This window comes from Dromiciops gliroides, chromosome 3, assembly GCF_019393635.1.
Source record: "Dromiciops gliroides isolate mDroGli1 chromosome 3, mDroGli1.pri, whole genome shotgun sequence".
Taxonomy (NCBI): Eukaryota; Metazoa; Chordata; class Mammalia; order Microbiotheria; family Microbiotheriidae; genus Dromiciops; species Dromiciops gliroides.
In genome coordinates this window covers 666,864,666-666,878,075 of record NC_057863.1, presented here as the reverse complement: position 1 = coordinate 666,878,075, position 13,410 = coordinate 666,864,666, and the positions used below count along the sequence as shown (strand labels likewise).

Here is a 13,410-nt window from a genome sequence, read left to right as displayed (position 1 = left end):
CAAGGTCCAACAGATAGTGCAATGATTACAGCATCCCTTTTTGTGGTAGTAAAGAAGGGGGAACAAGGTGGATTCTGCCCACTGACTGGGGAAAGGAGACATAAAGGATGGACCATCACAAGCTACAACGACTGGGAGGGATACAGGGTCCATGACTGTGATGGCATCTATCCTATTGGGCTGTAAGAAGCAAAAATCGGGACAGACAAAGAAGCCCAGGAAGACTGTTTGCCAGGGCCAGTGGCAAGAACAGAGCCTGCCCCCGGCCTGCTTAAAACCCAAGGCTTTGCAGCCTGAGAAGAGATGCAAGCAGACTCCTAGGCTGAAGTAAGGAGGATCCACGGGCACTCCTGATGTACTCATTGATTTGCCTGAATATTTTTCTCTCTTCTTCCTTTTTCTTTTTTTAAAAAGTTTTTTTGTTAATACTAACAATGATGGCTGGCGTTGATACAGCACTTTAAGGTTTGAAACATACTTTTCAAAAGTGTCTTGTGATTCTCAAAACAAGCCTATGAGATAAATGTTCTTATCTTCCTTGTCTTACAAATGAAGAAACCTAGACATGGAGGCAGCTGAATGACTGGCCCAGGGGACGAAGCTAATAGACTTGAACTCAGACCTTCCTGCCCTACAAGTCCCATGTTCTATCCACTGGGCCGCTTAGCTCCCCGAGAGGGTAGAAGGAGAACATGAGATATCAATAAAAATCAACTTGAGAGGGGCAGACAGGTGGCACAATGGATAAAGCACCAGCCCTGGATTCAGGAGGACCAGAGTTCAAATCCAGCCTCAGACACTTGCCACAAGCTGTGTGACCCTGGGCAAGTCACTTAACCCTCATTGCCTGGCCAAAAAAATCAACCTGAGGGTACAGAGAAGCACAGGGAGATCTCTATGAACTGACACAAAGAAGAAAAGCACACCCACAACTCTGATAATGAAACATAAAAAGAACAGCTCAAAAGGGAATCCCATGTGCCCGACTGCAATGAATAAGATTAGCCCGAAAGAAGAAGGAGGCACTTGGCTCTTACTCCCTTCTCTGTAAAAGTGGATGAACATGGACAAAGAGCAAGCCCTGTGCCATCAGGTGTAACTAATACACTGGGCAGGAGAACAAATCTCATGGTTTCTTTTCTTCCTTTTTCATTCTTTACTCTGGATGGAAATGAAAGTATAAAAAACAACCTCACCAAAAAAAAGAAAAAAGAAAAAGATAGCAATAAAACATTGTTCAATGAGTTCCTCACTGATTTTGTTGGTATAGCTACAAAAGAGTAAAAATCAGGAGACTGCTAAAGACAGCCTCCTAGTAAGACTTTAGCCAAGAATTCTTCAAGTCCCTGTTAGACCTAACAGTCAGAACTAGCATTGATAGAGCCCTTTACAATTTGCAAAGTGCATCCCCAATATTATCTCACTTTAGCCTCACAAAAATCTTGGGAGGGAGGTGCTATTACTATCCCTATGTTTCAGATCAGAAAACCGAGGCAGGCAGAGGTAAGGGGGCTCACCCAGGGTCATCCAGCTAGGCAGGCTCTTCCTGCCTCCAGCCCTGCGGTTCCAGCCACCCTGGGGCTCCCTCGTCATTAAGAATCAAAACGGGGAGCAGCAGGATGAGGATCCGGAACGACAGGCTCGGGCCAGACGGGGCAAACAGAGGACAAAGGAGAAAGGGGTGTCTGTGCCTCACCTGGGGTCTGGCTGCTCGGGAGCCTGACGTCACTACCCCCTCGTCCTCCATGCTCCTCTCCTGGCAATGGCCAGAGGCTTGAGGCAGTCCAGCTGCAGAAGGGAAATGGAGCCATGAAGGAAGCCTCTAATCTTGCCCCAAAGGTTCCCCAAATGCCCCAAACGCCCCAGACCATGAAGAGGTTAGACCTGCTCACCGCAAGCTCACTCAAAATCAAGAGGGTAAAGGAAGCCCACGGGCAAGTCAAGGCCAATCCTGGGGTCACAGCAGATCACGGAGGCCCAGGCTCTGGTCTACGAACCCAGGCTTGTGCCTTCAGTCCCTAGGTTGGCCCTCTTGTAGTCTCAAAATTCAGTCTGTGATGTTCTGATGCTGGGTAACTTCAAGATAAAGATGGGACAAGGTGAGGAAGGTAAGAAATTTACTGGGGGGAACCTAGGTGGCACAGTGCATAGAGCACCGGCCCTGGAGTCAGGAGGACCTGAGTTCAAATCCAGCCTCAGACACCTAACACTCACTAGCTGTGTGACCTGGGCAAGTCACTTAACCCCAATTGCCTTACTAAAAAAAAAAAAAGAAAAGAAAAGAAAATTTACTGAAACCTATGGATCATGAAAAAGGCATTGCCCCGCTAAAAAAATAAAAAGTAAAGTGTGTTGAGAACAAACAACATTCAGTTGTTTCAATAGTGTCCAACTCCTTGTGACCCCATTTAGGGTTTTCTTGGCAAAGACAAAAGTGTTTGCCACTTCCTTTTCCAAATGAAGAAACAGGCAAACAGGGTGAAGTCACCCAGCTAGCACGTGCCTGAGGCCAGATCTGAACTCAGGGAGATCCCAGCACCCTACTCACAGCAGTGCCCTGAACAGGGCTTGGGTCTGAGGCAGAGATGGAATGGTGTCTGCTTGTGATCAGATAAGAGCATCTCAGAGCTCATGAACATGGGAGAGATGATGGCCAAATCCGAGGTGTCACCATCTGTGTGTGTGGCTGAGATGGCTGGAAAAGGAAGAAGGCTGAGGAATCCCTGGGGGATCAATATACATGCTGACATCGCTTAGTCTCTATGAGGGCAGGAACAGACGAGAAAGACTGAGCCTGGCTCTGAGGCAGGAAGGGCTATGTGTGTGTGTGAGCGCGTGCACATGTGTGTGCGGGGGGGGGGGGGGGGTTGTAGATTCTGATGGGGTGCTAGATGTGCCCAGCATGAACCTCAAAGGAAGAGACGTCCCTGAACGGTGGAGGAAGAGGGAGAACCTGGGAGTGACAATGGGGCGCAAGGAAGGTTCCGAGGGCACCGGATACGCCAGTGAGCTGAGCAGAGTTGGGGAAGGGGCAGCCCGAAGTCGGTTCACTGCAGGAGCCGGCTTTCATGATGAGTCGTGGGAGAGGAAAGGAGTGAAAATGAAGGGCACAGGGGAAAGGCTGGCTGGCTTCAGGGTGGGGGGTGCTGTAGGAAAGGGATGAGGGTTCAGGATCACTGGGAAGGGAACGGTCCGTTCATTGCCAAGGGCGAGGGACACGCTGGCAAGACCTTCACTATGAGTCACGTTATGGCCCAGAGCCGCACAGCTGAGGAAGCAAGAAGAGCAGGTAGCGCTATCTCCCTTTCATGACAGCAGGCGGCAGGGATTCAGTGGGATGGAGGGGCACGCCTTCCCCTCCCTTCAGTGGCACAAGCCTTTCAGTGAGGCCCCTCCCACACATGCCAAGCACTGTGCGGAAGGCTTGGCGCGTGTCATCTGCAACAGCCCTGCCAATGAGCGCTTTTATTATCCTTTGGCTGGCATTCAGTCCGTCTCTCTGTGATCCCACGCGCGGTTTTCTGGGCGGAGACACTGGAGGGCTCAGCCATCTCCTTCTCCAGCTCAATCGACAGATAAGGAAACTGAGGCAAATGGGGTGAAGTGACTTGCCCAGGGTCACACAGCTGGGAAGTGTCAGAGGCTGTATTTTAATTCCGGTCTTCCTGATTCCAGGCCTGGGACCTTACCCATTGTGCTCCCTGACTGCCATCCACTGGCATGATGAAATGGCTTGAGACCCTGGGTAAATCACTCAAATGTGTCTGCCTCCTGGCACAGCCCAGAGAATAGCACACGTGGGGTTAACATCACTGAAACACGCCCCCTCCCCCTCCCCCACGAGGGGCAGGGGCAGTAACCTGGAGGTGGCAGCTGTCACAAAGCATCTGGAGAAGGTGACATCACCCACATTGGGAGAGGGGAGGCCAGGAATCACCTTGGCCACCACCTCCCCTGGGCCCCAAAGGACCTTGAGAATAGCAGGGAGTGCCCAGTCACCAGAGTCTGGCCCCTGCAGCCAGTGTGAACATCCTCAATGGCACCACCCACACTGCTGACCAACTGTCACCAGCCAATCGGCAGACAGGCCCAGGAGCCCTGCCCTGCACCGGTCCTGCCTCTGGCCTGGCTCCCACAGCCTCCTCCAGAGAAGGACCTCCCAGGCACCCCCTGGGCAGGGCCGGCCGACTGGCCCCACTGACTGAGGGCAGCGAGGGCCGAGCCAATTCAGCCCCCCCACCCCTTTGACCCCCATCTCCCTGAGAGCCTGAGCCCAGGAGAGCCAGGCTTCCAGCCGAGCAGCCTCCTCCCGGGCCCCCAGCGAGGAGAGCTCTGGTCCCCCACGTCCTGGGAGGCCTGACCAGTGGCTCTGCTGTTGGTCTCCCCCACTTGAAGGGGAGCAGGGACCACTTAGTCTAGCACTTGGCACAGCTTTGTCCTTCACTAGGCATTGTGAAAATCGGCCTCTCTTGCCCTGGCCCGATCCAGTCCCTCCCCTTCTCACAACCCTTCAGTGACTCTGGACAAAGTCTGGGCATGGTGTTTAAGGCCCAATCTCCCTCCCACCCAAAAGGATGCCAAAGCACTTCTAGGTCTGGGGAGTGCTTGGTTTTCTAAGTTGCTCAATGACATTTCCTTTTGGAAAATCTCCACCTCATCCAGGCAGAATGAAGAGAAAAGAGGAGACGGGCTCAGGGTGAGGCCAGTGGTGGGTGGCCCAGGGCCTGGACGAAGCTGAACCTCAGCAGCGCCCACGAACCAGGACAGGGAAGTGGGCTGAGGCTGGAGATCAGCAAAGGGGAGAAGTTGGGCAGGCCCGTTTCTCACTCACCTCCTTCCTGCAGCAGGAAGGCCAAGGGGTTCCCAAAAGTCCTGTCACGCCAAGCAGAGCCCAAGTTACAGGATCTCCCCCTTCACATCATTCTCAGCCACAAAGCTCTTGGAAAAGGCCTTAGGGAACTGAAGGGGGGGGGGGGGTCAAAAGCGGAAGGTTGTTACTGACAGCAGAGATCACACAAGGATTCCTAAAGGAGTGGGGAAATGCCTGGCACGTAGTAGGTACAAAAATGCCTGGAGATTGATTATAAAGTATGAGGAGGATTTGAAAAGACAGAGGTGGGAGGATAAGAGAGGCAGCAGGAACAATGTGAGCAAAGGCACAGAGGTGGGGAAAAAAGGGTATAAAAGATAGCTCAGGGTGCAGTGGAGAGAGCCTTGGATCTGGCCAGTCATGAGTTCAATCTAGCCGTGTGACCCTGGGCAAGTCATTTCAACTTATCTGCCTCAGTTTCTCAATAGTGCCTACCTCCCAAGGCTGTTGTGAGGACCAAAGGAGATATTTGTAAAGCACCACTTAGCATAGTTTGGGATACACAGTAGGTACTTAATAAATAAATGCTTATTCTCTCTCTCTCCTTGCTCCTCCCCTCAGAGTCAGCATGAGGCCCAAGAGCCTCACTACCATCCAGAGATGGCCAGAGACCCTGGGGACACAAATGACCATTTCACTGCTCCCACAAAGCAGGCCCATGGTGGCAGGTTGTGGGTTAACAGCTTGGGGGGGAGGGGGGTGTGCCAGAAAGCTCTTCCAGCATGTACCTGGGGCACCTTTAGCCAAAACAGATGAGTGTCTGTATTAACAGGAGAAGGATCCTGGGTGTGGCTGATGCAGAGGGCCTTCCATTTCGCCTCCCCTTCCCCTCCTCCCTCCTCCCTCCTCCTCCTCCCCCTCCCTCCCCTCCCCCTCCCCTGCTCCTCCTCAGCTTCTTCTAAGACAAAGCTGGTTCCCTCTGTGTAAACTCTGTGCCCAGTGTTTACTCCTCCGCCACCTACAGCCCAAGAGACTCCCTACCTGTGGGCCAGGTGGGCCGGCCATCCCATGGGGCCTGACGCCCAGCCCCACTCCGGAAGCAGAGCACAACTTGAGGCTCAAACTAGGAAAGGTCTGGATGCTGCTCACTTGAGGACCAGCAGAGCCCAGTCTCCATCCGGGACACCAGGGGCGGGTATGTGCTGACCACCCACCTACAAAGAAGTGATGCACGCACAGCTCAGGGCAGCTGCCCGGCCATTTTATTGTGCCGGACCGCTGCGGGGACACGCGCACGGTCACACAGATAGAGCAATGGCTGAGCAGCTCCCAAGGACCTGAACAATAGAAAGGTGACCCCTAGGACCCCAGAGGCCCCTCCTCTGCTCGACCTGGAGCCCCCCAGGCTGATGCTCCCCTCATTGGGCCACCTTCCAGTGCCCAAAAGAAATCCCAGCATGGGAAGCAGCTCTTCAAAAAGTTAGATTCCTAGAATGTGACAAGTCCGTTTTCCATTTAGAGATAGCTGTGTCAGGTGTTGTGGGGCTAGGGCCAAAGGGCAAGGGTTTGACTCCAGTGAAATCCAGGCCTGTACACACACATACACACACACACACACACACACACACACACACAAAAACACAGAGACAGGCATGCATGTCCCCCCAACATAAACAGAGGTGTACCCCTGGAGGATGCTAAGCTCGGCCTCTCACAGACAACAAAAGGATCACCCCCCCCCATAAACACCCCCCTCCTGCATCTCAGCATCACCATGGCTGGGGGGCTCCACAGAGACCTCAGAAAGATAAGGATACATGATCAAATGGGAAGGGGGAGGGTCAGCCCCACCAAGTCAGAGGAAGAGGGGGAGGGGAGGAGCAGCAGCAGGTGGGGTCAGCCTCCGCTGCAGGGACAAAGGCACAAGCCACCCTCTACCGGGCCCGGATGCCCTATCAGCACCCCTTGCCCACACAGGCCAAGGCATGAGCCTCAAGGAAATGCCCAGGAGGGCCCACTTCCATCCCCTCCTCTCCGCCTTCCCACTGGAAGGGCGTGGGCGCTGAGTAATCCTTTCCCGCCCCAGGCCAGGAGAACTCCCCCCCCCTTCCCATAGAGAGCCGGCCCCCCCCATGCCGCCCCGCTGGGTGCCCCCATTCATAAAATGCCAGGTCGTGATCGGGGGACTCCCCTCCTTCACCCCCTGGCATCCACAAAGATCCTGCTGTGTTAAGCACCACGGCCAGAGCTCAGTCCAGGGCAGCCGGGATCCCCCTTCACCCTGCACCCCCTTCAGCCCCCCGCCCTCCCAGGCTCACAAATCCCTCTGGCCAGCCCCCCCACACACACCCCAGGGCTCCCGTCCTAGAGTCCCCCCCCCCAGCAGTCCTTTCCCACCCCCTCACACTTACCCACAGCAGACCCTGTCCCCTCCTTCCTCTGCCACCCCTGCAGAGACAGCTCCCTCATCCATCCCCAGCTCAGAAGAGCCCCTCCCCCAAGCCCAGACACAAGGAACACAAATCATTCCCAGGCAAGGCAGCACTGCCCCGACCCTGATACACAGACCCCCTGCCCCCCAGCCCTACACAGGCCCCCACTCACCCCGTCACTCAGGAACACGAGTGTGGGAACGCACACTCGTGCACACACGTACACACGCGCGCATACACACACACACACTCCCAGCCACTCCCTCAAACCCATAAACAAAAACATAGACATGGGCCCTGGCCCCGCCCGGTCCTGCAGAGATAACCCCCATGCCCAGCCAGAAGCCCCTCCCCCAAGCCCATCCCCCATCACATCCGTAAGCACCCCTGAGCTGCAGCACCACCGCCCTAGGCCTAAGCTCCTCACCCACAATCCTATCCTGCCCCCCCCCCCAACACAAACCTGCAAACACATGCCCACCCCCTGCCCAGGCATCTCCTGCAGGCTTGACCAAAGCCTTAGTCCCTCCTGGGTCGAATGAACACCCTCGGTTCTAGGCATCAGACTGGGAGCTCCTGGAAGGGGGGGCACTTCATATTTGCCAAACGCCAGGTGCCGCATCCAGGTCTGTCCCTGCATTTTACATCAGTGACAGTAAGTGTCAAGTGTCTGGGTCTGGATTTGAACTCAGGCCCTCCTGACTCCAGGGACCGTGCTCTACCCACTGCGCCACCCAGCTGCCCCTAAAGGCAGCTCTTCAAGCGGCTCAGGGGACAGACTGCTAGGCCTGAAGTCCCCCGACTCACAGCCACTTCCTAGCAGTGTGACCCTGGGCAAGTCACTGATGTAAAATGCAGCTAATGACAGCACCTCCCTCCCAGGGCTGTGGTGACAACCAAATGAGCCACCCGTGCTGAGACCTTTGCCACCCCGCCCCAGGTTCTTCCCTCCCCGGGGCCTCCCGCCAGACCAAGGTCACTGGCTCCTGCCACGGCCTCCGGAGGGGCCAGATCTCAGGGTCCGGTCTAGCCAGTCAGCGGCCGATGGCCTCCCTCCGCTGGCTCTCCTGGGACCCGCTGGGCCGGCCCTGGCACAGCCACAGCGCCAGCGCAGTCGGCGAGCTCATTGCTCCCAGTGACCCTCTCCCCATCGATGACACCCCCCCCCCCCAGTCTCTGCCCCTCTGGCCCTTGGCTCAGCCCCTCCCCATTCTGTCTGCCAAGCTTGCACGCCATCCCCCCAGGGCCCCCCTCCAGCGGAAGCTAAAGGGATCTTCCTAAAGCCACAGAGGCTCGCACACCCGCACAGACGCAGACCCGCACGCACATATACACACGCACACACAGGGACAGACACACACCCAGACATGCACACCCATATACACACGCACACAGACACATGTGCAGACACACATGCACAGAGACAGACACACACCCAGACATGCACGCACATATACACACGCACACACACAGAGACACATGTGCACACAGACGCACAGGGACAGACACACACCCAGACATGCACGCCCATATACACACGCACACAGACATATGTGCAGACACACATGCAGAGGGACAGACACACACCCAGACATGCACGCCCATATACACACGCACACAGACACATGTGCAGACACACGCACAGGGACAGACACACACCCAGACATGCACGCACATATACACACGCACACACACAGAGACACATGTGCAGACACACATGCAGAGGGACAGACACACACCCAGACATGCACGCCCATATACACACGCACACAGACACATGTGCAGACACACATGCACAGGGACAGAAACACACCCAGACATGCACGCCCATATACACATGCACACAGACACATGTGCACACACACACAGGGACAGACACACACCCAGACATGCACGCACATATACACACGCACACAGACACATGTGCAGACACACATGCACAGGGACACATGTGCACACAGACACACACCCAGACATGCACGCACATATACACACGCAAACACACAGAGACACATGTGCACACACACACAGGGACAGAAACACACCCAGACATGCACGCCCATATACACACGCACACAGACACATGTGCAGACACACATGCACAGGGACAGAAACACACCCAGACATGCACGCACATATACACACGCACACAGAGACATGTGCAGACACACATGCACAGGGACAGAAACACACCCAGACATGCACGCACATATACACACGCACACAGACACATGTGCACACACACACAGGGACAGACACACACCCAGACATGCACGCCCATATACACACGCACACAGACACATGTGCACACACACACAGGGACAGACACACACCCAGACATGCACGCACATATACACACACAGAGACACATGTGCAGACACACACGCAGACACGCACAGGAACACACAGACACGCACACGTGCGCACGCACAGACATGCAAGCAGACACAAACACGCACACACACACAGGCAGAGACACGGGCACACACGCAGACACGCGTGCGCACACACAGAGTCAGCTACAAAAACACGGTTCCCTCTGCTGGGCTGTTAGTGAGGGAGGGGGGAGGGCCCCCGCCAGGCAGAAGTGGGGGCACAAGGGGGGGTCGGGTCGCGCCCCCCCCCATGACCAGCCAGGTGATGGAGGCCCGGCGATTTTCGGAGGGGGGGCCATTTCCGCTCTAAGCGCACCTCGGACAGCCCCCCCATCTCCTGGTCTCGCCCCCACGCCGCGGGGAGCCCAGAGGGGCCCGGAGCTACTAGATCACCCCGGGAAGCTGTCCGGGAAAAGGGGGGGTCCGCGGCGGTGTTGGGGACACGCGGGGAGAGCAGCGCGACTGACCCCCCCATCCCATGACACGCGGCCCCTCCCACACCGTGACACACTTAGGCACACTCACCCCCCTCCCCCCAACACACCCCTTCTGAAGGTCACCCTCGGAGCCCCCTCTCGCTCACGGACATCCGGCCCTCCACCCCCTCCACACCCTCGCCCGCCGCCCCTCACGCCCCACCCCCAGCGCTCACCTCAGACGACCCACGGCCCAACCGCCGGTCCGGCCCACGGCGACACTGCGCCTGCGCCCTAGGCGCACGACCGGAAACCGCTCCGGCGGCCGCCGGGCCAGGAACAAAGCCGAGGGGCGGGGCTGCTCCCTAGAGTTCCGGAAGAAGCCGCTTCCGGTCTCGACGAGCGGCCTTCTGGGAAATGTAGTCCGAGTCTCGGCCCGGCGCGCACACAGCGGTAGCTAAGATGCCGACCGGGTGAGGGTGGTGACCGCTCTTCCCTCCCCCCAGATTCCAACTGGCCACAGCCAAGGCGGGGCTCAGACTTTCTCTGGAGTCCCTCGAAGTGAAGTATGGCCCACGCGGTGTCCCGAGCACCCAAACACCGAGGGCTTTCAACCCTCCCCTGAGGGTGGGAGGGAGACCTGAGAGCTGGAGGCGGCCTTCTGAAGAGCGGGGCGGGGCCCTGGGCGGGGGCGGGGCCCTGGGCGGGGGCGGGGCCCTGGGCGGGGCGGGGCCCTGGGCGGGGGCGGGGCCCTGGGCGGGGGCGGGGCCGGCAGCCCGCTCTTTTCTCTAGCCTCCTTAGTGTGGCGATCTCCCCGCGACCCAGAGGACGACCCATGGCCTCTTCGGTTTGGGAGTCGGATGGCGGAGGCGTCCTGAGCCCCTGGGGGGCGGGGGCCGGGCTCCTCTCGCCACTGTAACCTGACAGATTTCGGCGGGCTTGTGTCGGAGCTCTGCGCCCCGACCTTGTAAATCTCAGCCCGAATAGACTCAGCCCCGGGCGCTGGGCCCCGGGAGACCCTGGGAAGTCTCCTCGGGCTGGACCCCTCCCCCCCACACCCGGCTACCCGCCACCGGCTTTAGCCCCCTCTGCCAAGACGGATTCCCGGGGTGTCCGCTGCGCAGAAGCGGCAGGAGGGATTCGAGGGAAGGTGGACCCTAACGATGCTGCAGATGGTGCTAGTCCTCCCTGAACGCCCCCACCCCGCGTCTTGGGACGAGCCTCCTGAAGTGCAAACTTGCCAGAGTAATCAATGCCCGAACATCCAGGTGCCCGCTTTATTCCAGGCCTTCTCCATAGTCCTGACAGCCTCTGTCCCCGAGGCACTCACCTTCTGACTGAGCTCACAGCTAGCAAAGACATGTACGAGACAAATGGGACCGAATGAGAAGACCAAGGACGCCCAGTAAGAGGGGCTAGGGAAGGCTTCCTGTAGGACGTGGGGTCATGACTGGGACGTGAAGGAAGCCGAAGTGAGGAGGGACAGCAAGAGAAAATGCCCAGAGCCAAGAGATGGAGGGTCCAGTCTCACTGGATCCAAGAGTAACTGGCAGAAAGGAGATGATGAAGAGCTCCGAATGCCAGATAGGATTTTCTATTTGATCCTGGAGGTGGGAGGAAGCAGGTGGATGTTATTGCATAGAGAAGCAGCCAGAGGACGATGTGGACTGAGCTGTCTTCGACCCCCAGCAGGCTATGGGAAGAGTTCCAAGGGCAAGGGGGGTGGGGGTTGCATCAACAGAGAGAGAAGGACCAGGATCTCAGAGATGGAGCCCAGATGAAATCCGCAGGCATTGGCCACAGATGGCAGACAGACACAAAGGGATGAGAACTCACCTAGGTTAAGAGTCTGAGTTCATAGCCCCAGCCCCTGGTGTTGAGGATGGATGGGGGAGGATTGAAAAGAAAGGGGGGGTGCAGCTAGGTGGCACAGTGGATAGAGCACTGGCCCTGGATTCAGGAAGACCTGAGTTCAAATTTGACCTCAGACACTTAACACTTACTAGCTGTGTGACCCTGGGCAAATCACTTAACCCCAATTGCCCCGCAAAAAAAAAGAAGAAAGAAAAGAAAGGGGGTTTGGAAAAACTTCTTAGGACTGAGTCAATTATCAGTTGGTAAAAGGATGGTCTTATAGTGAGAGCCCACACTGAATAAATGTGATGAAGACTAGTGAGTGACTCAAGACTGTGGGAGGGGATGGGAGTAACCAGGAAGCTGCCCCAGGGACCTGTAAACCAAAGCAATTTCTATTGAGTGGGATAGCAGGCAGCTCTCACTCCTGAGTGTTCAGCCCACTTGGGGAGGGAGCAGTGTTTGCATGGGGCCAGAGAGGAGTGGGGATGGGGGCAAGGCCACTGTGGCTGGGGCTCCAGAAACATCCAGCACAATAACCCATTTACCCAGTTTCTGTGTGAGGGGACTCTGCACAGCAGTGTGGGAGATGGGGTGGCAGGACTGGAGGTTCCTCAGGCTTCCCAACAGGATAATATGGCACAGGCTATTTTGAGTTTCTTGCATTTCAAGTATGTGATGTTTAAAATCTAATGTGGGGGGCAGCTAGGTGGTGCAGTGGATAAAGCACCAGCCCTGGATTCAGGAGGACCTGAGTTCAAATCTTGCCTCAGACACTTGACACTTAACTAGCTGTGTGACTCTGGGCAAGTCACTTAACCCTCATTGCCCTGCAAAAAACAAAAACAAAAAAATCAGCTAGGTGGCATAGTGGATAGAGTACTGACCCTGGAGTCAGGAGGACCTGAGTTCAAGTCCGGCCTCAGACACTTGACACTTACTAGCTGTGTTACCCTGGGCAAGTCACTTAACCCCAATTGCCTCACCAAAAAAAAAAAAATCTAATGTGGGTCCTTACTACCCCCCCCAGTTGTGGGGGGAAACTAGCTAAGATTTACTGATAAATTCAGCAGTTTAGGCTTTCAAGTATTTATTAAAGAGTAAAGACAACACATGTGGTCCTGTAACACCAGAAAAGTCTATCTACTTTCCTTTCTCTATTTTTCTCTGCCACCAAACTGTCAATCTCTTGGAGGATGGTGTCTAAACTCTTGTTTTGGTCATGGTTTTCAAGTACTCCAATGATTTTCAAATTATGCCTCCTGAATTTATTTTCTAGGTCAGCTGTTTTTCCAAGGAGATATTTCACATTGCCCTCTATTTTTTCATTCAGTTGGATTTGCTTTACCGTGTCTTGGTTTCTCACAAGGTCACTAACTTCCATTTGTTCAATCCTAATTCTTAGGCAATTATTTTCATCAGTTTTTTAATCTCCTTTTCCATTTGGCTTTTCAAACTCTTGACTTTTTTTCTCATGACTCTCCTGCATCACTCTCAGTTTTCTTTCCATTCTTTCTTCCCTC

General features: G+C 55.6%; 1 protein-coding gene across 3 annotated transcripts in view; it reads right to left on the bottom strand.

Annotated features, from left to right (window-relative positions):
* Positions 1-7,973, bottom strand: part of LOC122748610 (zinc finger protein 420-like) — a 28,824-nt gene extending 20,851 nt beyond the window's left edge. For 2 of the 3 annotated variants that reach the window (XM_043994338.1, XM_043994339.1), the window contains exons 1-4: positions 7,706-7,973; positions 5,852-6,024; positions 4,832-4,959; positions 1,697-1,788 (exon numbers count right to left, since the gene is read on the bottom strand). In XM_043994338.1, coding sequence (XP_043850273.1) covers positions 1,697-1,747 — 51 coding nt within the window. In that variant the 5' untranslated portion in view covers positions 1,748-1,788; positions 4,832-4,959; positions 5,852-6,024; positions 7,706-7,973. Of the gene's footprint in view, positions 1-1,696; positions 1,789-1,892; positions 2,077-2,548; positions 2,696-4,831; positions 4,960-5,851; positions 6,025-7,705 lie in introns of all 3 variants that reach the window. The other variant, XM_043994337.1, reaches the window with a different exon arrangement.
* Positions 7,974-13,410: the final 5,437 nt, after the last annotated feature.